This window comes from Hyperolius riggenbachi, chromosome 7, assembly GCF_040937935.1.
Source record: "Hyperolius riggenbachi isolate aHypRig1 chromosome 7, aHypRig1.pri, whole genome shotgun sequence".
In the NCBI taxonomy this organism is placed as follows: domain Eukaryota; kingdom Metazoa; phylum Chordata; class Amphibia; order Anura; family Hyperoliidae; genus Hyperolius; species Hyperolius riggenbachi.
The window spans coordinates 14221131-14248624 of record NC_090652.1 but is presented as its reverse complement, the minus strand read 5'-3'; the positions used below and the strand labels follow the sequence as shown (position 1 = coordinate 14248624).

General features: G+C 46.1%; 1 protein-coding gene across 1 annotated transcript in view; it reads left to right on the top strand.

Annotated features, from left to right (window-relative positions):
* LOC137525342 (uncharacterized) overlaps nucleotides 1-27494 on the top strand; it is a 244791-nt gene that overhangs the window by 187439 nt on the left and 29858 nt on the right. The window contains exons 22-23 of the mRNA XM_068246396.1: nucleotides 9605-10413; nucleotides 10528-10627. Of these exons, the coding sequence (XP_068102497.1) occupies nucleotides 9605-10413; nucleotides 10528-10627 (909 nt within the window). The remainder of the gene's footprint in view (nucleotides 1-9604; nucleotides 10414-10527; nucleotides 10628-27494) is intronic.

The window sequence follows — 27494 nt, the reverse complement described above, 5'->3', positions numbered from 1 at the left end:
CACTGGCTGTGAGAGGTCCAGAGCCTGGGTGTGAGAGGTCCAGGCCCACCTGCACTCCCCTCCAGGTATCGCGCATTGGCCTTGGGGCCCCGGCCAGTGAGAGAGGTCCGGGGCCCCTGGCCATCGTGCGAACCAATCGTGTGTTTTTAAAGATCTAAGCATAACTCAGGGAGGCAGAGGCATGATGGGATTTGTAGTTTTGTCACAGCTGGAGTGCCAAGTTTAGCCATCACTGCTATAAACTGTGTATTCTACATGTGCATATTAGCCTAAAGCTTACTCCTTTTCTTCTAAGTTAGCCAATAAACGGTATTATCCAGATTCAAAAACTCTTACTAGTTCAATAAGCTAACACTAATTAAATGGCAAAGCTAACAATTAGTAAGCACTCTATCTCTAACTGAATCACTAAACTATCAATAACAGGTTCAGCGAGTATCAAATGAGCACAAATCGATCACAAAATGCAAAAACACAGTCAGGGCTGTGGAATTGGTAAAAAAAAATTTGATTCCTTAGTTTATGAAACCACTGACTCCTTCTCCAGGTACCCAAAATTCCTCTGACTCCGATTCCTAGACTCTTCGACTCCACAGCCCTGTACACAGCACTGCTCTCTAACACAACCTCTCACAGAGTACTGAGTAACAGCATGGAGGTAATCCAAGATGGCATCCGCCATAGGGAAGGGTGGGTGAGCTCAACTCATTCCTATTGGCTGCTAGGGACATGCTGAGGACATTCTGATTGGTCCCAAACTGAAAGAAAATGCACTTCCATCCATAATTACTGGTGCACTCGTAGTCAGAATATGTAATCGCAGCTGATTATGACTATGGTGCCATAGTCCACAATTACGATTTGTCATTAAAGATATCTATAAATCACAAGTCATTACACCCAACACTACCTGGGACAGAGGAGGTGGCAGATGGGAGTTAGACTGGCCTCCCCTTAACCTGCAGGCGGCTCCACCAGACCTAATGCCGCCCACGACTCCTTCCCTTCCCAGCACCATGTAGGGTGACCCAATGGTCAGTGAAAGTGAGGTACCATCCCTGCCTATGTCTGCTGCTCCAGGCATCTGTATTGAGGTGCCCTCTACCTCTTACTGTGTGGTCTAACCATCGGGATACAGATTCTACTGCATGCTTGTGTGAGGCTGGGATGACATCCCTGGTAAAAAATGGATGAAAGAACTAATTGGGTTAGCGCTCAAAGATAGTCTCTGCTGTAAAAGTTGTTCAAAGCCAGTAGATGATAATCAGCAAATGTAACAGCATAATATCAGTGGAGCTATAGCTCCCCCAACGCAGAGAGACTCACCAGACTGTATGGCCTAAGTGGGCCAACCCTCAGCCTCTCTGTCAACCTGTGCACCTCAGCGCCGACCACTTCCAGCTCGCTTCTCAGATAGGGTGTTGCTGTTGCCTCCAGGTAAAGAGAAAAGCTGCACATAGCATAAAAGTTCTTAAGGGATTAATCCCAAGTTTATTAAAAAAGTTAAAAACAGGCAAAGCCTAAAAAACACACAGGTTGCTTCTTCAGGTAATCTGTGTTCAAACCGTACAGTTACAGAGCACACAAGGACATGACATGTTCCTGAGGAAGGGCTACACCCGAAACATGTCATGTCCTTGTGTTCTCTGTAACTGTGTGGTTTGAGTACAGATTACCTGAAGAAGCAACCTGTGTGCTGTCTCCTTTTTTCATCTAGTACAAGTGTATGCAGGAGTGGTGTACCTGCGGGAGTGCGGCACCTGCTTCCGGGCCTGGAGAAGGTTAGGCCTGTTAAAGTGTGTGGAAAGTGTGTTCTATACCTTAAAGCCTAAATAACAGGTAACAGCAGGTGGCTACGCAGGACTGGGGGTTACCAAGCAGCTATATGAGCTAAATGGATCAGCTACCGAAGCGTTACCCCAGCTTGCAAATCCACGAAAACCGCCGCTAGATCAGAGTGTAAGCGCATCGACCAATCACTGCATCTAGTGACGTCAGACGCTGCGCCGCTCCATTGGGGGAGCTATAGCCCCACTGATGTTATGCTGTTGCATTTCCTGATTATCATCTACCGGGTTTGAACATCTTTTACAGCAGAGACTATCTTTGAGCGCTAACCCAATTAGTTCTTTCATCTTTTGAAGCTAGACACAAATAGCCAGGGAGCGCTCCACCGTTTGTGGACTGGTGTTCCATTAGTCTCCTGAGACTGTGTATTTCATCACTTGTGATCGCTTATGTACAATTTTGTTTACTTATTCATTGGTATAAAATGGAGGCTGTGGATCTGCCATTGTGGCACCAAACCGCTCCTCATCAGTTGGTGGAAGGGGGCACTTTTCCCAGCTGATAGGGCAGAGAGCTGTTGGACCAGCAATCTTGCCTGGAGCTCATTGTTGCGGATCACTGTTGGGTCAGTTGAGCGAATGTTTTCTGGGAAAAAGGCCTGGCGCTGGGTGGCAAACTGGGGGGAGGAGACAGCTGATGAGGCCTGGATGCTGCTTCCAGCCTGGTGTACAGAGGGGGATGGCGTGCAGTGGGACTGTTCAGGCTGCACATGATGTACAGAGTGATGGTTAGAGGAAGAAGAGAGCCTCTTGCTGCTGCTAATTCCTCAAATTGGGTGGAGGGTTTCACATCAAATCCAATCCACCATAGAGGCCGCCTGCTGCTGACCAATTGTGTACCGAATAGATAGGGAAAAATTCCCTGATCAGTGGGCTTGTTGCTGCCAACCACCACCTCCTCATCTCCTTGTACAGGTTGTAAATGTGATGGGGTTGGCCTTGCCTGCTGATGTCTAGACAAGGACCCGCCTCATCCACCATCATTTTACCTGTGGCTTGGAGTGTCATCACCCTTGCTGTGCTTCATTGTAAACAAGCATATAGGGGGTGAAACGCTACAAATGTATTGGGGCAGCTCAGGGATTGGGGGGCTTGGTGAGCACAAAAACCCCCATAAATTGGGAAAGAACGAGTTGTGTGAACGCTCTCTAACTCGCTCTCTAACTAAAACACTAATCTATCTATATTTTATGAACAGAAAATGTGTCAACTAAAATGCAGGAAAAAATAAAATTACAAAATAAAAAAATAAATAAAAGTAAAGTAAAAAGAAAATGAAAATGAATGAAACCGATAAAAATGAAATGAAAAGAATGCAGAAACTTTCTAATCAAATAAAATTCAAATCACAATATTTATAAAAAAAAATTAAAATAAATCAAATTTGAAATAAAAGAAAAAAAAATCAAGTAACTAAAAAAGGGAAACTCACTACATTAACGCTCACTCACTATTACTCACTACACTAACGCTCACTCACTATTACTCACTACACTAACGCTCACTCACTATTACTCACTACACTAACGCTCACTCACTATTACTCACTACACTAACGCTCACTCACTATTACTCACTACACTAACGCTCACTCACTATTACTCACTACGCTAACGCTCACTCACTATTACTCACTACGCTAACGCTCACTCACTATTACTCACTACACTAACGCTCACTCACTATTACTCACTACGCTAACGCTCACTCACTATTACTCACTACACTAACGCTCACTCACTATTACTCACTACGCTAACGCTCACTCACTATTACTCACTACGCTAACGCTCACTCACTATTACTCACTACACTCAAGCACAAACGAACTCTCTCGCTGACACACTACAGCTAACCTTCTCACTCACTCACTAGTGACTCACTACACCAGGGCCGGATTTAAGCCAAGGCCACATACAGTGGTTTGCAAAAGTATTTGGCCCCCTTGAAGCTTTCCACATTTTGTCACATTACTGCCACAAACATGAATAAATTTTATTGGAATTCCACATGAAAGACCATTACAAAGTGGTGTACACGTGAGAAGTGGAATGAAAATCATACATGATTCCAAACATTTTTTACAAATAAATAACTACAAAGTGGGGTGTGCGTAATTATTCAGCCCTCTGAGTCAATACTTTGTAGAACCTTCTTTTGCTGCAATTACAGCTGCCAGTCTTTTAGGGTATGTCTCTACCAGCTTTGCACATCTAGAGACTGAAGTCCTTGCCCTTTCTTTTTTGCAAAACAGCTCCAGCTCAGTCAGATTAGATGGACAGCGTTTGTGAACAGCAGTTTTCAGATCTTGCCACAAATTCTCGATTGGATTTAGATCTGGACTTTGACTGGGCCATTCTAACACATGGATATGTTTTGTTTTAAACCGTTCCATTGTTGCCCTGGCTTTATGTTTATGGTCTTTGTCTTGCTGGAAGGTGAACTTTCATTTCAGTCTTAAGTCTTTTGCAGTCTCCAAGAGGTTTTCTTCCAAGATTGCCCTGTATTTGGCTCCATCCATCTTTCCATTAACTCTGACCAGCTTCCCTGTCCCTGCTGAAGAGATGCATCCCCCCCACCCCCACCCCCCGAGCATGATGCTGCCACCACTATATTTGACAGTGGAGATGGTGTGTTCTGAGTGATGTGCAGTGTTAGTTTTCTGCCACACATAGCATTTTGCATTTTGGACAAAAAGTTCCATTTGGGTCTCATCTGACCAGAGCACCTTCTTCCACATGTTTGCTGTGTCCCCCACATGGCTTGTGGCCAACTGCAAACGGGACTTCTTATGCTTTTCTGTTAACAATGGGTTTCTTTTTGCCACTCTTCCATAAAGGCCAACTTTGTGCAGTGCATGACTAATAGTTGTCCTTTGGACAGATTCCCCCACCTGAGCTGTAGATCTCTGCAGCTTGTCCAGAGTCACCATGGGCCTCTTCACTGCATTTCTGATCAGCGATCTCCTTGTTCGGTCTGTGAGTTTAGGTGGACGGCCTTGTCTTGGTAGGTTTACAGTTGTGCCATACTCCTTCCATTTCTGAATGATCGCTTGAACAGTGCTCCGTGGGATGGTAAAGGCTTTGGAAATCTTTTTGTAGCCTAAGCCTACTTTAAATTTCTCAACTTTATCCCTGACCTGTGTGGTGTGTTCTTTGGACTTCATGGTGTTGTTGCTCCCAATATTCTCTTAGACAACCTCTGAGGCCGTCACAGAGCAGCTGTATTTGTACTGACATTAGATTACACAGAAGGGCACTCTATTTAGTCATCAGCACTCATCAGGCAATGTCTATGGGCTACTGACTGCACTCAGACCTAAGGGGGCTGAATAATTATGCACACCCCACTTTGCAGTTATTGATTTGTAAAAAAATGTTTGGAATCGTGTATGATTTTCGTTCCACTTCTCACGTGTACACCACTTTGTATTGGTCTTTCACGTGGAATTGCAATAAAATTGATTCATGTTTGTGGCAGTAATGTGACAAAATGTGGAAAACTTCAAGGGGGCCGAATATATTTGCAAACCACTGTAGGTCATGGCCTAGGGCGCCACGGGAGCAAGGGCAGTTGGGTAGTGGGCTGAAAATGTGTAGTTTGCAATCGAATTTTCAATTGCAAGCCTGCAGTGCACGGAGAGATCGGGTGAGCGCCTAACCGCAGAACTCTCCTGCTGTTGCCCGTGGCTGGCTGTGTAGTGTGTTTGGCTGCTTGCCAGACCCGGTCCGTGGCTGCCAGCCTTGCTTCATTATTTGGATCCTTCACAATAGCTGTGGGCAGCTGGAAATTACCTGCTGTAACGATCGGTGTAACACAGAGAGGGTCTGATTACCGGTGATCTGCAGTATCACCGAGAATGCAGATATATACCCGATTATTGATGATCTGCAGTATCACCGATAATCAGATATATCTCTAACCTCTGGACACCTGAGACAAGAGAGTGTTAGGTGCGACAGTAATACTTTGAGGACTGTACCTCAGAAGTAGGTACAGAAGCAGTAAGGAATACTGCACAGAAGTACGTTCCTTCCGTTAGCCTAGACTCTCCCGGGGGAGGAGCTAGGCTGAGAGAAGGAAGGACAGAGAGTGTGAGTGACACCAGTGAGGGTGTCACTAACAGGTCTGGGAACTGCCTCTAACAGTAAGGCCAGTTCTCGAGGTCGAGCAAGCCAGGTCGTTAACACACAGACAGATAAGGTACAGATTCAGGAGACCGATACGTAATCCAATGGACAGGCAGAGTTTGGCAACAGAGTATCAGAATAGCAAGGTACAGAATCAGGAGGCAGATACAGAGTCCAGGAACGAGCAGAGTTTGGCAACAGGATATCAGAATAGCAAGATACAGAATCAGAAATCAGAGGAATGGTCAGGCAGGCAGAAGGTCATAGCAAATAATACAATACAATATTCCTAAGCTAAGGTGTGAGCTCCGTGATCATCAACACCTTTGGAAACTGATCTAGAACACAGATACTGACAAGGTCTGAGTGCTACCACGTAGTGATTGCAACGCCAGACACCAGAGAAATGACCAGCACCCAGTATATATACTATAGCGCTCTCCAGCGCCACCTCTAAGTGCTGGACCAATGAGAACTGGTGAAAATGTCAGCTGACCAGCTTGATCAGCTGACTCTCCTCTGGCTGTCATATAAACTCTGCCTCTCAGCGCGCGCGCGTCCTTCTGAACCTGTGTGGACTATCAGTCCCAGCCACACCAGACATGTTTTGCAATGTATCTGCTGACTCGGGCGCGGGACCCGCCGCGCTGCTCTCCAAGCAAGCGGCGGCCTCCCTGCGTCCAACCACACTGTCATTAACATTGTCATGCACGCAATCTGCCGCATCCAACGCGGACTCCACCGCTCTGCCCATGCGGCATGCGGCGGTTTCTCCGCGTTGTGTCGCCATGTTGGACGCGGAAACAGCCGCCTCACTCTGAGTACTGCAAAAATCTATTAACCCTTCGCACACTCACATGCATTTGTTTGAACATTTGCATGTGAGTGTGCGAAGGGTTAATAGATTTTTGCTGTTTTCTAGCCACACCCCCTTCAGCACCTCCCTTTCCCTAATAATTTATTTAATGTCCTAACTAGAGGCGATGTGCCTGGATATATGTATTTCCATTTTACTACTGACCCCTGTGGCTAGGGTCTAATTCAGTGCACTCCCTCCTTCCCCTGTATGTATTTGTCAGCATGCACACAGCTTATGCTGGTGTATGCGCATGGTGCACATGGACACATAACGTTAGCTCCCTTGTGCGATTGGTAAGATGCACCGTCTTTCCCAGGAGAGGAAGTTAGGATGTGTGCTCCTAATCCATTGATAGGTTTAATGCAATGAATGTGTTTGCATGTCTGCACTATGCATGTTACAGGGCCAGAGTTAGGACACCTATGTTTACCTGGGTACTTCTGCGCAGTATAGGTGACTAAGCATAAGAATGCATTCTTCTGTGAACTAAAACCCTGGCTTTTAATTTAGCTGTAGGGATAACAGTTGTGCCTGGATGAGTAAATCTGTGAATGCATTTGTTTGAACATTTGCATGTGAGAGTGCGAAGGGTTAATTGATTTTTGCTGTTTCTAGCCACACCCCCTTCAGCACCTCCCTTTCCGTAATAACTTATTTAATGTCCTAACTAGAGGCGATGTGCCTGGATATATGTATTTTCACTCTGAGTACTGACGGCGGCTTTTCCGCGTTTCCTCACACCTGCCTTGCGGGCAGAGAGTCGCTTGCCAGATGTTTCCCCCTCCCTCCTCCACACAGCAGCACCGCCAGTCACTCCCCTCTCCGCTCGCCTCCAATGCTAAAGCTTCCTCTTCCCTTCCTCCATCATCAGCTGCCGCTGTGCATCTCTTTCTGCAGTCAGCATTTCCCATCTTGTGATTTGCCGGTAATGTGGCGACGAGCCACATGTGATATATGCTGGTGGCAGAAAGCGATGCACAGTGGCAGCTGATGGAGGAGGAGGGGAAGAGGAAGCTTTAGCATTGGAAGGGACTGACAGGCTACCTAAGCTTCAAGGGGGGAGGGGGGGCATCTGGGCATCTACTGTATTCTGCATGGGGAGGGGAAAAACATCTGGCCATTTGACATCTGGCCACCTGTCCAGCAGGGGTGGGGGTGTGACTGGCTATCTGTATTGCAGTGGAGCCAGGGAAGCATTTGGCTACCTATGTTGGAAGATGTCGGTCAGGAGATGTTGTTGGTCAGGGGCAGCTGGTGACAGTTTGGCTTTGGGCAGTAAAAAGTACAAGTCAGGCCCTGCACTACACTACAATCTGCCTCTGCTCTCTCTATCACACTACAGCACACCCTCTCTCACTGTCACTAGGCCTCTCTACACTCACATCTGACTTTCTGCTCCATCACACTAACTTCAGCAAACTCCTCCTTCTCACTCACTAGTGCACTACAATCTGTCTGTCTACTCACTCCTCACTCACTCGCTATCTCACAACTCACCAGATTCTGTCACACAACTCAATCCACACACAACTGATTCTCTGCAGCACAATGCAGCGCACTGTCCCCCTCAATATCCTCCTCCTCACTGAGCCCACAAAATGGTTGACAGTCTCACCTCTCTTATATACAAGAGGGGTGGGATAGTCTGTGATAGGTTGCTAGGACCTGGTTGCTAGGGCCTATAATTGCTCCGGATTGGTAGAGAATCCGATTGGCCAGTTAATTCTGCTATATTTAATGTAAGCTATAATTGTGGATGTACGTATAATTTGCACATTTCCGCATGTAAATCGCAGTACACTGATGAGCCTGAGATGACCGTGGTGTTCCCTTTTTTTATGGTAATTTTCTGAAATGTAAGTCCAATCACAGGACTGGGAAATATTCGGTAGTATTGGACCAATCAGAGAGTGCGGAGGCATCCCTCGGGATTCCCATTTCCACAGAAATATTCTGCATTCTCTGATTGGTCCGATGCTTCTGTGCTCAGTGATTGGCTGACATTTCCGAGTTGCTGTAATGCGGCATTCTGACATTGCGGCATTTCTGTTCTGGAAGTCGGCGCTTTGATGGAAATGTCAGACCATCCCCAGTCACAGTTTCCGTATTTGCTTAATTGGGAATAAGAGAGAGAAACATGTACATTACACGGGGCATATGAGTGACACGAGGACACAGCGGTAATAAGAATGTGGAAGTGACACCACATTGCTCTACAAACATAACACAGATCTCTTGCTATAAGTACATATAGGTCTGTTGTCACAGGAGTAACACATTGCTTCCACTGTCTCATCAAGCTCTACATTCACTGCTGCTCAATGTATGGCCTATGCTTTAGGTGTGGGAGGGGTCAGTGAGATGCCAATAACTCTGACGTGTATGCAAATGTCATGCAGATTGTATGCAGATAATCAGATTTGTCAGGAAATGCATTTGATTGGCTGAACTCCCAGCTACATAACATTTTCATGCAAGCCAAAGTTGTAGTCATGTGATTGGCCGCCTGTAATGAGCTGCACCTTCTGCAGTTCTCAGTCAGGCTGATAACTTGTGATGGTCAGTGACATGCCAATAACTCTGAGATGGTGCAAACTGCATGCTAATTTTATGCCATGTTATGCAGCTGCTGCATCTGGTCCAATTCCAGTCTGCACAAACTTTGCCTCAACTTGGAATTATCAGCAGCTCACTGACCATCCCTAATGATAATTGTTTCTCCCCTCAGAATTATCTAACAGGAAGTGATGATTTTTCTCTATTTGCAGCGCAGAGTCCCGGCATCAGGAACCTCTCAGAGACTCGTCTCTCTGTATCCACAGACTGTACAGCGGATGATGATGTCACTGGACAAGAGTCTCCTGCAGATATCCTGGTTACCCCAAATATTCCCCCAGACCACCCTCACCTGTATAATTCTGAGGGGCCTCATACCCAGCACAGCTCTCCCCCTGCTGGAGGGTCTCATTCCTGTTCCCTATGTGGGAAATGTTTTGTGAAAAAATCATACCTTGTCATACACAAGAGAATTCACACTGGAGAGAAGCCATATGCATGTGCTGAGTGTGGGAAATGTTTTGTCCAGAAATCAGAGCTTGTCATTCATGAGAGATCTCATACTGGTGAGAAGCCCTATTCATGTGCTGAGTGTGGGAATTTTTTTGCACAGAAAGCAAATCTTGTCCGCCATGAGAGATCTCATACTGGTGAGAAGCCCTATTCATGTGCTGAATGTGGGAAATGTTTTGGATGTAAATCAAAGCTTGTCCGTCATGAGAGATCTCACACTGGAGAGAAGCCATATTCATGTGCTGAGTGTGGGAAATGTTTTGTACGGAAATCACATCTTGTTCTCCATGAGAGATCTCACACTGGAGAGAAGCCATATTCATGTGCTGAGTGTGGGAAATGTTTTGTATGTAAATCAGAATTGGCCAGACATGAAATATCTCACACTGGTGTTTATTCATGTGCTGAATGTGGGAAATGTTTTGGATGTAAATCAAAGCTTGTCATGCATGAGAGATCTCACACTGGAGAGAAGCTATATTCATGTGCTGAGTGTGGGAAATGTTTTGTACAGAAATCAACTCTTGTCAGTCATGAGAGATTTCACACTGGTGTGAAGCCTTATACATGTGCTGAGTGTGGGAAATGTTTTGTACAGAAATCATACCTTGTCCTCCATGAGAGATCTCACACTGGAGAGAAGCCGTTTTCATGTGCTGAGTGTGGGAAATGTTTTTTACATAAATCAAATCTTCTCAGACATGAGCGATCACACAAAGCTGGTAAGTAAGAGTCAGTGAAACATAACTTCTCTTTTAGTGAACCTGAACTGGCCGCAGCATACTGCTCTCCATCTCCCCAACACAGCTGGAAGTAGGGAGTATGGAGAGTGGAGTGCAGCGGCCAATAACAGGCTTGTTCAGTTCCGCTTATCCCTCTTACATAGCTGGTGAGAAGTAGTGATGGTCAAGTAGATGCAAATAACTTCGAGTTGATGCAAATTTGTACAACATTTTTATGCTGCTCGAAAATGATGCAATCAAATCCCGCTGAGGTAAAATTCGATGGGTTCATTTTCAAGCTGAATAAATTTGCATAACTATTTTCATAAATGTGCATCAACTCGAAGTTATTTGCATCTACTTGACCATCACAAGTGAGAAGCTCTATTACTGCACTGAGTGTGGGAAATGTTTTGGTTGTGGTTTATTTCTTGCTAGACGCACCTGGCAGCATATTATACAGAGTCCCGGGGCTCTTTCATGCTACTCAGCGCATTGGTTTGTAAAGCAAGTCCCTGAGCTGAGGTGGGATGATGGGATAAACATGGCTACATATAGTATTAAGCCTAATTAGTAGTTGGTTTTGTTCATCTTCTATTTATTCCATAGCAAGTGTTAAAGATATAATTTAAAATAAAGCACAGGTCAGATCTGTATCCCCTCTGGGTCCTCCCCAGGCTCCCCACATCCTTTTCCCGACAATCAAGCCAGCGCTGCACCCTCTAAAAAGGTCACAGCCGGGCTCCCATCCATGCAGGCAGACACACTGCATGGGGGATGCCTTGTGCTTGCACCCTCTGGAAGGTCACAGCTTGGCTCCCATCCATGCAGGCAGGCACACTGCGTGGGATGTCTTGTGCTTGCACCCTCTGGAAGGTCACAGCTGGGCTCCCATCCATCCATGCAGGCAGGCACACTGCGCGGGGATGCCTTGTGCTTGCTCCCTCTGGAAGGTCACAGCCGGGCTCCCACCCATGCAGGTGGGAACACTGTGCGGAATGCCTTGTGCTTGCACCCTCTGGAAGGTCACAGCTGGGCTCCCATCCATCCATGCAGGCAGGCACACTGTGCGGGATGCCTTGTGCTTGCTTTCTCTGGAAGGTCACAGCCGGGCTCCCACCCATGCAGGCAGGCACACTGCGCGGGATGCCTTGTGCTAGCACCCTCTGGAAGGCCAGGCTCCCATCCATGTAGATGGGCACACTGCGTGGGGTGCCTTGTGCTTGCACACTCTGGAAGGTCACAGCCGGGCTCCCATCCATGCAGGCAGACACACTGCGCGGGATGCCTTGTGCTTGCTTTGTAGCACGGAATGACTCGGCTAGGCGGATAAAAAGTGGAATTTGTACAGCTCTGTGGTACTGCGAATGCAGAAGGCATCCTGCATCTGCTCAGTGCTGCTGCGCTTGTTCATGGGCACGGACAGACACAACAGGTGCTTGTTGAGAAGGTTTGGAGGTCCCAGCACTGGATTGGTGGGGGGAGAGGTACGGGGATACTTAGGTAAGTACTCGTTGGGGCACTTTTTCCCCTTCAGGCTTTTTAAAATAAATTTGGTGCTTTATTCTATGCTAATGAGGCAGGATCATGAGTCATATCTTGTATATCCTGCCGTATGCAGCATGTGGGGTGCACGGGGCGCCCCCTACGGTGCAGAATTTATGAGCATTTTAGGGGCCCGCAGACAATACTTCAGGGGTTGCTAAGAGTTTCAAAAATGACCATGCAGGATATGAACACATTTGCTTTCCAGGGAGTAGAGCGGGTGAAACGCTCAGTCTGAGGAGGAGATCTTCAGAGATGCCTCCTATATATCTTACTGGTAGTGATGGCCGAGCATCACGTTTCCTTGAAAAACTGACCGAGACCCATAGCCTTTAATGGGCAGGTGAACTTTTACAACTTTCATGGCATCTCTGCAGCCACAGATTCTTTAAAAAAAGTGTGGGAAAACCCAGACAGTGGTCCAAAAATACAGGGTGGGCCATTTATATGGATACACTTTAATAAAATGGGAATGGTTGGTGATAATAACTTCCTGCTTGTGGCACATTAGTAAATGTGAGGGGGGAAACTTTTTTCAAGATGGGTGGTGACCATGGTGGCCATTTTAAATCCAACTTTTGTTTATTTCAATAGGAAGGAGGGTCATGTGACACATCAGACTTATTGGGGATTTCACAAGAAAAACAATGGTGTGCTTGGTTTTAACGTAACTGTATTCTTTCATGAGTTATTTACAAGTTTCTCTTTGTTTACAGCCATTGACATGTTGCCGAGGTTAACACTACTATGTAACACGTGAGGAGCGGATAGAAATTGTGTTGGTGTCTGGTGAACGCAGTAACTGGGTCATTGCAGCAGATTTCAGTGTAAGACACCCTACGAGACCACCCATCTCCCATGCTACAGATAGCAAACTGCTTGCTAAGTTTCGTGGAACTGGTTCAGTGTTGGATTTGCTGAAATGTGGACGCATGAAATCTGTCACTAATGAATAAACATCAGTGGCTGTCCTAGCTTCATTCAGCAAGAGCCCACAGCATAGCACTCGCCGCATGTCACTGGAGAGTGGCATTAGTCGAACATCCCTTCGGTGGATATTAGCTACTCACAAATGGCAGCGTTACAAACTTCAGCTACTGCAGCATCTCAATGAGGATGACCCAGATCGGCGCACTGAATTTGCAGAATGGGCAAAACAAAAACTGGAACAGGACCCTCAGTTTATGCAGAAGATTTTGTCCAGTGATGAGGCAAACTTTTATGTGAATGGTGAAGTTAACAAACAAAACCACCGCTATTGGTCTCAGGGCTGTGGAGTCGGAGTCGTGGAGTCGGGCAATTTTGGGTGCCTGGAGTCAGTCGGGGAAAAAATGCACCGACTCCGACTCCTAATGAATTTGTAACTAATTAAAATAGAAAATATGATAAAATGTTCTATTTCTCAGATAATAGTCATTAAAAATAATGTATATACTGTATACAGTAATAGCTGTGCTTAGTCCACAAAAATGAAATAAACCAATCAAAATTAGTTACTTGTGCTGCGTCAATAAAGCAGTCCCCGTATTTTTAAGGTCAGATATACATATCTGATTGTGACTGTATATATGATGTGTACACAGGAATCTCTTATATATACTAAATAACATCTATGCTGTAAGAATAAAGCCTGATGTGTAGCTGTGTCACTAATAGTTTTAGTCTAAAGGGAATAAATATAGTAGTCTACATATCCCTCTCACTTCAGTTGTCTTGTAAAATTCCTAAGCGTTGGCAGTTAAGAGACGAATTTCATGTTACATACTTTTAATCAACAAAATTGTAATATGCAAATTAGAGGAGTCGGAGTCGGTGGAATCCTAAAATGAGGAGTCGGAGTCGGTGGATTTTTGGACCGACTCCACAGCCCTGATTGGTCTGACAATAACCCACATTGGATAGATCCCTCCAAGACTGTTGGAACAAAGACAATGATGGTATGGTGTGTTATATGGGGTACAAAGATAGTGGGGCCATTATTCATCAATGGAAACCTCAAGGCCACTGGATATGTGAAATTGCTACATGATGATGTGTTTCTCTCTTTATGCACTGAAGCTGGCGCATTCCCTGAGTCTTTCCAGCAAGATGGTGCACCACCACATTATGGGTGTCAGGTCCGAGCATTCCTAGATGAACAGCTTCCTGGAAAGTGGATTGGTCATCGTGGGCCAGTTGAATGGCCCCCAAGGTCTCCTGATCTGACCCCCTTAGACTTTTATCTTTGGAGTCATCTGAAGGCAGTTGTCTATGCTGTGAAGATATGAGATATGCAGCACCTGAAACTGAGGATACTGGAAGCCTGTGCTGGCATTTCTTCTGCGGTGTTGCTATCAGTGTGTGAGGAGTGGGAGAAGAGGGTACGGATACTGGAAGCCTGTGCTAGCATTTCTCCTGCGGTGTTGCTATCAGTGTGTGAAGAGTGGGAGAAGAGGGTACAGATACTGGAAGCCTGTGCTAGCATTTCTCCTGCAGTGTTGCTATCAGTGTGTGAGGAGTGGGAGGAGAGGGTACAGATACTGGAAGCCTGTGCTGGCATTTCTCCTGCGGTGTTGCTATCAGTGTGTGAGGAGTGGGAGAAGAGGGGACGGATACTAGAAAACTGTGCTGGCATTTCTCCTGCAGTGTTGCTATCAGTGTGTGAGGAGTGGGAGAAGAGGGTACGGATACTGGAAGCCTGTGCTAGCATTTCTCCTGCGGTGTTGCTATCAGTGTGTGAGGAGTGGGAGAAGAGGGTACGGATACTGGAAGCCTGTGCTAGCATTTCTCCTGCGGTGTTGCTATCAGTGTGTGAGGAGTGGGAGAAGAGGGTACGGATACTGGAAGCCTGTGCTAGCATTTCTCCTGCGGTGTTACTATCAGTGTGTGAGGAGTGGGAGAAGAGGGTATGGATACTGGAAGCCTGTGCTGGCATTTCTCCTGCGGTGTTACTATCAGTGTGTGAAGAGTGGGAGAAGAGGGTACGGATACTGGCAGCCTGTGCTAGCATTTCTCCTGCGGTGTTGCTATCAGTGTGTGAAGAGTGGGAGAAGAGGGTATGGATACTGGAAGCCTGTGCTAGCATTTCTCCTGCGGTGTTGCTATCAGTGTGTGAAGAGTTGGAGAAGAGGGTACAGATACTGGAAGCCTGTGCTGGCATTTCTCCTGCGGTGTTGCTATCAGTGTGTGAAGAGTGGGAGAAGAGGGTACAGATACTGGAAGCCTGTGCTAGCATTTCTCCTGAGGTGTTACTATCAGTGTGTGAGGAGTGGGAGAAGAGGGTACGGATACTGGAAGCCTGTGCTGGCATTTCTCCTGCGGTGTTGCTATCAGTGTGTGAAGAGTTGGAGAAGAGGGTTGCATTGACAATCCAACACAATGGGCAGCACATTTAACACATTTTATAAGTGGTCAGAAACTTGTAAATAACTCATGAAAGAATAGAGTTACGTTAAAACCAAGCACACCATTGTTTTTCTCGTGAAATTCCCAATAAGTTTGATGTGTCACATGAACTTCTTCCTATTGAAAAAACAAAAGTTGGATTCAAAATGGCTGACTTCAAAATGGCCACCGAGGTCACCACCCATCTTGAAAAGTTTCCCCACTCACATATACTAATGTACAACAAACACTCCTCACCAACCATTCCCATTGTATTAAGGTGTATCCATATAAATCTAAATATAAACCTCTGGTACTCAAGTGGTTAAAGTTCATGGTTAGAGTGTGGAAAAGTGGGGTAAACTAACTTTAATTACACCAGGTCCGCCTCACGCCAATGGGCGTGGCCGCGGCGGCAGCCCCAGGACCGCCTAACGCCAATTGGCGTCAGGTCCTGGGGCTAGCTAATGCAGGAGATAGCGAGCAGGCTGCACACGCATCTCCTGCACGGGACTTCAGTCTCCCAGCGGCGATCTGTTAGACGGCAAAACCACCGTCTTTACACGTTGTACAGCACAGCGATCAGCAACAGCGCTGTACTGGGGACACGGCTGTCCCCTCCTGAGGCTGGGGAGTGATCGGCTTTCATAGGAGACAGCTGATCACGCTGATTGGCTGGCGGGGGGAGGGAGGGAGGGAGCAGGGGAAATGCATATGTATAAATAGTAAAATGTATTTAAAAAACACCAACATAAATATTTATAAAAAAATAAACACAGGGGGGGCGATCAGACCCCACCAACAGAGAGCTCTGTTGGTGGTGAGAAAGGGGGGGGGGGAATCACTTGTGTGCTGACATATATGGCCCTGCAGCTTGGCCTTAAAGCTGTAGTGGTCTATTTTAAAAGAAATAGCCTGGTCTTTAGGGTGGTTTAGCACTGTGGTCCTCAAGTGATTAACAGTTAATAGCAAAGCCCTCGTACATCCTAGAAACACCCGGTATTCGGGGAATGTTCAGGAGAACAGTGGGAAAAATAGGAACAAAAGTCCTTGTAGTTTTGGAGGAGATAGGTTTTAAAGTTTCGATAGGAAAAAAAATATATATTCAAATGTGGTTAAATTACAGATGATGGATAAACCTATCAGTAATGTAAATTTATATATATGAAAAGAAAGAGCAGTGGATTTCATGACAGGGCTTCCTGGTGGTGATTACGCAGTGAGTACTGACCACCTGGAAACCCTGTGGAAATGTGGCAACGCTTTGGCCGGGGATCGCTATACATCCGCAATATGGCTGGATAAGGATCCCTGGAAACTTTACCTATTTTTTGGACCATTAAAAAAAATTGTTCAGAATTTGGGAAATTAAAAAAAATGACTTGGGGTCCCCCCTCTCGAGCCTCTTTAACCCCCTTTTGAATCTGCAGCATCAAAAATCAGTGTAGCAGGAAACCAGAAATGTCAGTGTTTTTTGATGCTGCAGATTCTTGTATTGAATTGTGGTTGTAATTGGTGAAGTGGCGCTCCACTAAGAATCTATATAGAATCATCGCCTCCCAATTAATGTAAATTTATCCTCTGTAACCCCTTGTCCTCATGCAGGCTGGGATAGCCAGAATGCAGAGCCCCGGCCGCCTGGGGCTTCATACCCTGAGCTATGCCAGCACGCATGGTCCATGGTATAGGGGGGGGGGGGGGGCCTCTGGAGGAGAGGGGCGGCTAAGGCTCCCCCGGTGCCCTTGTCCAATCCATGGGGCTCTTCCCCACCTCCGGTGACCCAGGAGGAATTGGAAGGGGACCCCCTTTTTTGATAGCTGCTACAATAAGCAAAACATGCTTTAAAAAGCACACTAAAACGCGCACCAACGTATGCATTTTATCCCGCGCTTTTACATGTTTCTGAACACACCCAATGGGAACGAGGCCTAAAGTATTTTAATGTTCTAAATAAATACTTACCTTTAATGTTTCTACGCCAATATCCTCTCGTTACCTTGATTGCTACCACACACGCTGCTCCCCCGCACTTCCCTCAGCTGTACTTCGTATAGCTGACAACCCTTCCCTCCCGACGCTGCATCGCTGGCTCCCCCTGTCCTCCCCGCCCCCCACACCTATCACACCCACCCATTCCGGCATCTACAGCACTTTTTGAAAAATGTTCCTCTTGTTCCCACTGTTCTCCTTTCCATACCCTGAAAATGTGGTGTTCCTAGGACGTACGGGGGCGTTGCAATTAACTGATACATTCCGCAGCCATTGATTCTAACGTTAAATGCGAACGCGAACTTTTAACAGGGAAGCTCACATTAAATGCAACGAGCGATCGGCAGAAGTACACTGTGAACTGTTTTCCCGGCTAACTATTCTGCCATCACTACTTACTGCATTTTACTGATTAGCATTTGATTCCCTGAAGGACTGAACACTAAATGGGATGTAAATTTGTTTTATGGTGGCTCAGTCATTAACTAGTTATCGTCCCGGGGGCAGTATATTTATCCCCCTCAGGACTTCATCTAAGTCTCAGTGGTGTAAATATACTTACCTCGCCAGGATCGCCTGCTGCACGTGCTTGTGCGTGCGTTCTCATCGCCGCCCCTTAGTACACTGATCAGTGAACGGGAGCACAGTTCCCATTCACCAATCAAAATGCCTGTGATCGGTGATGTCATTGATGCCGGTGGACATTGAGAAAAGTGAAAGTAGAGCATACAGGCGTTATTTCTGTAACATGTGTAACATTCAGTACATAGGAGGAATACAGTGGGGGGGACCTCTAGTGGCAAAGTAGTAAAATTACACGTACATCCTAATAAATAAATAAAAATACATAAAAAACCCCATGCATTAACCCCTTACCTCCCCACTCTGTTGCCAAAAAAAACCCCCACTTTTATAAAAAAAAGACATTTAAAAAAAATAGTTACCTTAGGGACTCAACTTTTTTTAATATGTATGTCATGAGGGTATATTACTGTTATTTTTGCAAATAAGGGCTTGTAATTAGTGACAGACGCAAAACTAGAAAAATACACCTTTATTTTCAAATAAATATTGCCATACATTGTAGGGACATAATTCAAATGATGTAATAACCGTGACAAATGGGCAAATAAAATATGTGGATTTTAATTACAGTAGCATGTAATATTTTGAAACTATTTACAATTATTAGAATAAAATTATTTTTAGAATAAAATAATTTTTTAGCAAAATGTACCACCCAAAAAGGTCTAATTGGTGGCAAAAAACAAGATATATATCATTTTGTTGTGATAAGTAGTGATAAAGTTATTGGGGAATGAAAGGGAGGATCGCTGAAATGTGAAAATTGCTCTGGTCCATTAAAGCAGGGCTTTTCAACCCTGTCCTCAAGTACCACCAACAGTGCATGTTTTATGGAAATCCATAGAGGTAGTTAATCAGCTCTGCTGAGACACTAATTACCTCACCTGTGCATGTTTGTGGTTTTCTGCAAAACATGCACTGTTGGTGGTACTTGAGGACAGGGTTGAAAAGCCCTGCATTAAAGGAAAAACCCATTAGTTGTGAACTAGTTAAATCTTTTGTGCGTCAAGCATCTGAATTTGACCTGCACCACACCGTCTTCTGGATATCTGCAGCTCAGACATGCAATGTATAACCAGTGTGAGAACTTCCCTACAAGTATGACTCCTGTTCGGGGTCCATCATCTAAGCAGCTTATTTCAGCTCTGTGTAATATGATAATGCCTCCCTCAGCCAGCCCCTGTGCTGCCTCCCGCCGGACGGCCTGGGAGAGGGATGTAGGTGATACCCTCAGACTGGTGCGAGTGACTAAGGCTGCTCCCCACACACCTGATAGACTGCTGTACTTATACGCTATACACTGAGCCTCCCTTACTCCAGTATTCATATTGGAATTTACACCTGGCACGCTGCCTAACTGCCACAACTGCTTCACAGAAAGAGGTTCCTCTTTACACATGATGTGGACCTGTCCTCAGGTTATCACATATTGGGCTAGTCATCTATTTCCTCAATGACTATATGGGCTGCCCCAGAGGTGCGCCTTCTTTATATATTTCCCGAATCCTTTACTGGAAAATTCCTGATACAATTTGCTATAGAGACGCATCACATAGCTCGCTAACTCCTCAGCAAGTGTTGGAGATTTACCACAGCGCCATCGTGCACTGAGTGGGTCAGGTCTGTGACTCGGATGCTTCCCCTCCACAAGGCAGTATATCACCGCAGAGGTACCCAATCTAATGTGACCAAATCTGCTCTACCTGGATAAATTCCCCACACACTAAGTTATAGTATATCCCCTATACTGAGTACCCATCACTGTTATTAATCTCCAGCTGACGTCCGAGCTCCTTCATATTACAGCTGGTTGTTTTTGCATACTCTAAGGCAACTGTTAAAGGAACCTAAACTGAGAGTGATATGGATGTTTCCTTTTAAACAATACCAGTTGCCCGGCATCCTGCTGATCTATTTGGCTGCAGTAGTGGCTGAATCACACACCTGAAACAAGCATGTGGCTAATGCAGTCTGACTTCAGTCAGAGCACCTGATCTGCATGCTTGTTCAGGGGCTGTGGCTGAAAGCATTAGAGACACAGGATCAGCAGGAGAGTCGGGCAACTTGTATTATTTTAAAAGGAAAAATCCATATCCTTCTCAGTTTAGGTTCCCATTAAAGTTTATGACTGTTTTATATTTTTTCTATACATCTAAAAGTAGGCCAAGTGCTTGACGTTTATATGTATCCTGATGTGCCTATTCCAGGCCTCTAATGTATCATCTGACACTTTGTTGTACTCTCTCACTAATGTGTATTTGCCTTACTTCTACAATAAACTTGGCTACTTTCAAAAATGTTTTAAATATTAGGCATATTTCCTCATGGAAGATGCTCTTATCCTGTTCTTACTACATCATCATGTCTGTTACTCTATGTGAGGTTGTGTTCCCCTTTAGACTGTCATTTGCATTGCCTGGCGGGGGGACATCACACTACTATTTAAAATAGACCTGAACTCAGATCTTCCTCTATGCTCTAAAAGATAAGCAACAGCATAATAACATTTAAGGAAAAACATTTATTACAGAGGATACAAATCCTGCAATTACTCTGCAGTGTGTCTACTTCCTGCTTTCATAGATGCAGACATAGGGTTAACATCCAGTGTTTACAAATTAGCTGCTCTGTCAAGATTCCTAAGGCCGGTTTCACACCACAAAAACAGGCCTTAGGGGAATATCACGTTACTACGCAGTATTCCCCATCTGGCATTGGGCCAAGCAGGAAGTGACACGCGCTTGTGGTCACTTCCTGTCTCAGGGTATGCAGAAGTGAAACGGAAGTGTATTGTAAAATTACGCCTTCACGCATGCGTGCCAGGACGTTGCGTCAGAAATTGTTTGAACATCCACGTACAGCCATAGACTAACATGACTTCCGGCCCAACATAGATCGCCGCAAGTTGACGCAGGAGCAGCGTGGTAATGTAGTTTGGGACCTGCATCGGGGATGTGATGAAAACACTTGCGTTGCGCCGTACCACAGAAGTATTAGTCTCCATAGGCTGTCATTGCCTGGCAGTGGAATGCAGTAAGAATACTGCACCGCACCTGACACAACTGAGAGATCAAATTAGACTTGTGATTAGTCACAGATGAGGGTGAATTAGACGGGCTAAACTCTCTAAATACATACAGGGGGCATTTCTCTCTATTTTCCTTCTGTCCTGTGCAAGAGTTCAAGTCCACTTTAAGCACACATCTGTTGAGTGTAATTAAGGCTGTGACTAAGAGCTCATTTCTGTCCGGCACATGTTATCTATTTCTTGATGTTCTGCTTTTATCAATAAAGACAATGTAAGTGCATCCTTGGTGAGCAGAGCGGTCTCCTGTGAAGGAATGTTGGATATGAGTGTTGGCTGCTGGGACCTGGCTCCCCTCGGAAGGTATGGTGGCTGAGCGGTGTATGTACAGATACATGTACTACCTTTTATACTTACCTGAGACTTCCTCCAGCCCCATGCAGGCCTTGGGCTCCATCCCCGTCCTCCCCGGCTGCTCCGTTCCTCCTCCGTCTCCCCCGGTACATTTCCCAGCCTCCCCCCACTGCATCATACACAACTAATGCCAGTGAGGACATGACAGGAGGTTGGTGTGGAGCTGCAAGCTCCGGGCACAGTACATAGGCATGCTGCCAGCTAGTGTAGGATTGCCCAGGTACGGTATCACGCTGATGAGCTGTTGGTTAGTTATTGCAGTCACTAGGAAGCCCTGTGTTATAACAGAAGAGTACAGACAGTCCCTGTATTTATGCAGAGGCAGCTGACAGCCTGATTCGGATTGCTTGTTATATAATATTCCCCCCCCCCTCCAGCACCTCCTGTCAGATATGTAGCTGTGGGTTGATGTGAGAGCAGCCTGTGTGCAGCCAGGAGACCTCCGCTGGGTGGAGCAGGGGGTGAAAGGGACATGAAGACACAGGCTTGTTCCCCATCCCAACAGATTGACTTCCCTTTCCTGCACCTCCATCCACTCCACAAGATTCTGCTACAAAACACCAGATGCCATTGCCGACCTTCACACTACCCGGACTGCAAAGCTGAATTACAGGAGCCGGAAGCAGCAGGGATGCCCTTCAGTATGGCCACACTGTGATAGATGACACAGCAGGGGGTATGGGGTGCTGCCCTTGTGTAGGTATACAGCACACAAACTGCTCAGCATCCTCTGTATGATCTGTTATGACCCAGGCTTTCCTCTAGCTGCAGATGTGGAAGCCACAATAACTTCCCTGAGGAATCTGGAGCCTTCCAGTGTGGGGTCACTCTACCCCAAAGTATATAAACTCACAGGATCCATAAGACTGAGGGGTATGATGTAAAGAGGTGGTGAGAAAGCCCCTCCCTCTTTCTAAGAGGAGGTCGGAAAGCAACATTTTACAAGCTCATGAACAAGGGCCAAATTCCCTCCCCCAAATATGTTGCACCAGCAGGGATGCAGCTTGGCGATTGTCCAATCAGCTGCTTGGGGCCTTACCCACAGCAGGGGCTGCCCTGTCTGTGACTTGTATGGCCACTGCTCAAACACAGACACAGATAAGTGCAACATGAACAGAGAGGAGAGCAGCGTAGCGACCAGGGAGTACACGTTGGATGTGGAAGTGAGGTCATTGCTCACTTCCTGCATTGGAAGTGTGCTGAATGGTTACTGTGCACTGCGCTCCTCTCTTTGGATCACCACTGATCTGCAGGCCTGTGAGTGTTGGGGGTGGGGAGGCAACAGGAAGCTACATACCCCCTCTGATACCAATACCCTTTAGGGGTGGTGGGGACACCTGCTACCTGTTACTATGGGACAAGGGGCCTCTGACTGGGGAAGGGCCACAAACTGTGCTGCTTGGGGCCACAAAAGCCTCAGCAGCACCCCTGTGCACCAATTTGCAAAATCATAAAATCAATACACAATTCATATGCCATACATTGTGAATAAATAAACAGGATGTCACATCAATATTCCAATCAATAATCAATCCTTCTGCCCTATGTGGGGAATAAATAAACAGGACGCCCACTAATAAACATATTTAGTGGATCTAACATGCACAGAGGCTTTGCTATTTATGTGTAAAGCCGGCCCATGTGTGAAACATACCAAGGACTGGTCACACAACTAACCCCAGTAGCAGGTGCAGCGGTGCGTCTGCCGGAGCACAAGCTGACTCTTCAAGCATTGTGTTGCAAAGACCAGCACACTATAAACAGCAAATCCAAAGAAACTTGTTATATTTGGAATATTTTTTCAGTAGATTGCGGTGAGAACACATGTAGATAGCCAGGCATATAACACATCAGTCCATATCAAATGAGTCCATAGACCCTAAATTAGCACAACATCCGGCTACAAACAAAGCAAGGATAACATATAGCAGCAGCGTTCATATTGCAGATCCTGAGATCAGGCAGTACATGTGTCACCTGGGGGGACAGACACCGGCCAGGAGCTGCATCAGACAAAGACACTTTCCCAAAAAGTTTCTTATCCCAAAAAGTTGGGAGATATGCGATGGTAAATTCAACAAGCGTTTTGCAATAATGTTAGAGCCATTTTCGCTCATCTCTGCTATGGACATCTGTACTTGCTGCTCAATTTCACACACATATTGTTACAGTAAGGCTGGGAGCGCACTGGGGGTACCATGAGTTGTCTACCATGTGCATCTCTGTGTTTTTCTCTGCATTTTGCATGTTTGTATGCGTATGAGATGGAGTTTGCATTTTTCATGCATCTTATTTTATTTTTTATTTTTTTTTAGAATCTGCCTTTTTTAAATTAAAAAATACAGTATCATATTTTATTAAAAAAAAAAAAAAAGGTATGCAAATTACATGCATTTTTCTCCATAGGAAAGCACATTATGGGGCTGATTCGTGAAGCTGTGTTGCTATAACAGCGCAAGCTCCATGATCAGCACCGCACTCTGAATTGAAGGCCGCATGCTATGCTTGCTCTTGCGGTGTAGCGTGCCTTCCTTAGTTATGTGCACTGCTTCCATAGCAACATGCGTTCCTTAAAATGCCGGCCACTGCTTTGAAGTTCCGCGATGACAATACTTCACTAGAGCGGCCACTACTATGCTCATTTTCTCTGCATTTTGCGTTTTTGTACGTGTCTGGTTAAGTTTGCAATGCATCCACCCCCCACATCCAAAACCTCACGAAGTCCTGCAACTTCCACCTTCCCAACATCTGCAAAATCCGCCCTTTCCTGACCTCTGTCACCACCAGACTTTTCATCTACGTCCTCATATATTCCCGCATCAATTACTGCAATGCCCCTCTGTCTGGTCTCCCTATGACCCGAATTGCCCCGCTGCAGTCCGTTATGAATGTGGCAGCCAGAATTATCCATTCCTCCCATCGTTCCACCATGGCGGCTCCCTCTCTGTGAATCCCTCAACTGGCTTCCTATCCACTCCAGAATCTGATTCAAGATACTGTGTCTGGCCTGCTAATCTGTCTACAGAACCTGCCAAACCTACATTTCTGAACTTACTCAGAGGTACACACCTAGCCGCTCACTCTGCTCCTCCAATGAACTTCGCCTGACTACCCCCCCTCATCACACAGTTTCATGCACACCTCCAGGATTTCTCAAGAGCTGCTCCAACTCTATGGAACTCCCTACCTACCTCCATTAGGATCGCACCATCTTTCAACATCTTTAAGAAGGCCCTCAAAACACACCTTGGCCTTTCCCCCCTCAATGGTGCTCTAAACACGCAGCTGAACGCTGAACTCTGGTCCCCTACCTTTTTGTGTCCCTACCTCTCCCTCTAGATTGTAAGCCTTTGGCAGGGTCATCCTCCTTGTGTCTCCTACCTGATCATGCACCTCCATCAATGCACACCCATCCTATGGAACTGAGTGAACTCAACTTACCTAATCTTCATGCACCCATCCATTGACTGACTAAGCATTACCTTGCACTCATACTGACCTGCGTGATCTGGTTTGCATGTATTCCTGTATCATCGTATTGCTGTATGTCACCCCTAAATATTGTCTGTAACCTTAAAGAGACTCTGTAACATCAAAAAGATCCCCTGGGGGGTACTTACCTCGGGTGGGGGAAGCCTCCGGATCCTAATGAGGCTTCCCACGCCGTCCTCTGTCCCACGGGGGTCTCGCTGCAGCCCTCCGAACAGCCGGCGACAGACCCGACTGTCAGTTCAATATTTACCTTTGCAGGCTCCAGCAGGGGCGCTGTGGCTGCTCTCGGCTCCGAACTACACGGAAATACCCGATCTCAGTCGGGTCCGCTCTACTGCGCAGGCGCCGGAGACTTGCGCCTGCGCAGTAGAGCAGACCCAACGGCGATCGGGTATTTCCGCCTACTTCGGAGCCGACAGCCGTCAGAGCGCCTGCGCAGGAGCCGGGAAGGTAAATATTGACATCATCTTTCTCGGAGGGCTGCAGCGAGACCCCTGAGGGACGGAGGACGGCGTGGGAAGCCTCATTAGGATCCGGAGGCTTCCCCCACCCGAGGTGAGTACCCCCCAGGGGATCTTTTTGCTGTTACAGATCCTCTTTAACTAATGTCCAGCGCTGCTGCGTAATATGTTGGCGCTTTATAAAAACAATAAAATAAATAACACACGCATGCACGCACACACACACACACAGACACACACACACGTTTGGGCAAACTTGTTAATCGTCAGGATTTTCCTGTATAAGTCATTGGTTGTTATGATAAAAAATGTCAGTTAAATATATCATATAGCAGACACACACAGTGATGTTTGAGAAGTGAAATTAAGTTTATTGGATTTATAGGAAGTGCACAATAATTATTTAAATAAAATTAGGCAGGTGCATAAATTTGGGCACTGTTGTCATTTTATTGATTCCAAAACCTTTAGAACTAATTATTGGAACTCAAATTGGCTTGGTAAGCTCAGTGACTCTTGACCTACATACACAGGTGAATTCAGTTATGAGAAAGCGTATTTAAGGGGGTCAATTGTAAGTTTCCCTCCTCTTTTAATTTTCTCTGAAGAGTAGCAACATGGGGGTCTCAAAACAACTCTCAAATGACCTGAAGATAAAGATTGTTCACCATCATAGTTTAGGGGAAGGATACAGAAAGCTGTCTCAGAGATTTCAGCTTTCTGTTTCCCCAGTTGGGAACATATTGAGGAAATGGAAGACCACAGGCTCAGTAGTGGCAGACCAAGAAAAATCTCAGATAGATAGAAGCGAGAAATGGTGAGAACAGTCAGTCAACCCTCAGACCAGCACCAAAGACCTACAACATTATCTTGCTGCAGACAGAGTCAATATGCATTTAACCATTTGGCACACTTTACACAAGGAGATGCTGTATGCGAGAGTGATGCAGAGGAAGCCTTTTCTCCACCCACAGCAAAAGCAGATCCGCTTAAGGTATGCTGAAGCACATTTGGACAAGCCAGCTTCATTTTGGAATAAGGTGTTGTGGACTGAAACTAAAATTGAGTTATTTGGACATAACTAGGGGCATTATGCATGGAGGAAAAAGAACAGCCGAGGTCAGATGTTAGTTCGGTAGACGGCTGCGGGGGGGGGGGGGGGGGGTGTCAGTGTAATGGGCGGAGTTCAAGAGTCTAACGGCCGTGGGGAAATAAGTGTTCATACCCCTAGTAGTCTTAGCAGAGATGGACCGGAACCTCCGGCCCAGTTTGAGCTGCCTGAAAAAACTGTGACCAGGGTGAGATGGGTCGCCCACAATTTTCATAGCTCTATTGCGCAGTCTGGTGTTGTAGATGAGGTCTAGAGGGGGAAGAGGTTTCCCAATAATCCTCTCCGCTGAGCTGATGACCCTCTGGAGTTTATATCTGTCGCTGGCGGAGCAGTTAGCGAACCAGACCAGGATGGATGAGCAGAGGACTGACTCGATTGTAGCAGAGTAGAAGGACCTCAGAAGTTCTTGGGCCACACCAAACTTCTTTAGTTGGCGAAGGAAGAAGAGCCTTTGCTGTGCCTTTCTCTGAGTTGTGGTAGTGTTTGCCCTCCAGGACAGGTCATCAGAGATTGGTGTGCCCAGGAGGCGGACGCTGGAAACCCTAGCAACTTCAGTGCCCTCGATATATAACGGAGGGGGATTCCTGGCGCGCTTCCTGAAATCAATGACCATCTCCACGGTTTTGGCTGTGTTTAGAACCAATTCATACAATACCGCGCCACAAAGTACACACAGTGATTACCAGTCCGTTCACAACAAACAGTTTATGGGATCGCTGCAGAAAAAAGTCCAGTCACTGGGTCATATAATTCAATTATGCTGCTGCGCTCTCCAATCCTGAAACAAAAAACACACTCCACATAGGGCAATATTGTTTAAGTTTTGTGCCCCAATTTACACCAGTGTCTCGTGCTCCCCCGGTGTCACACACTTATTCCTTG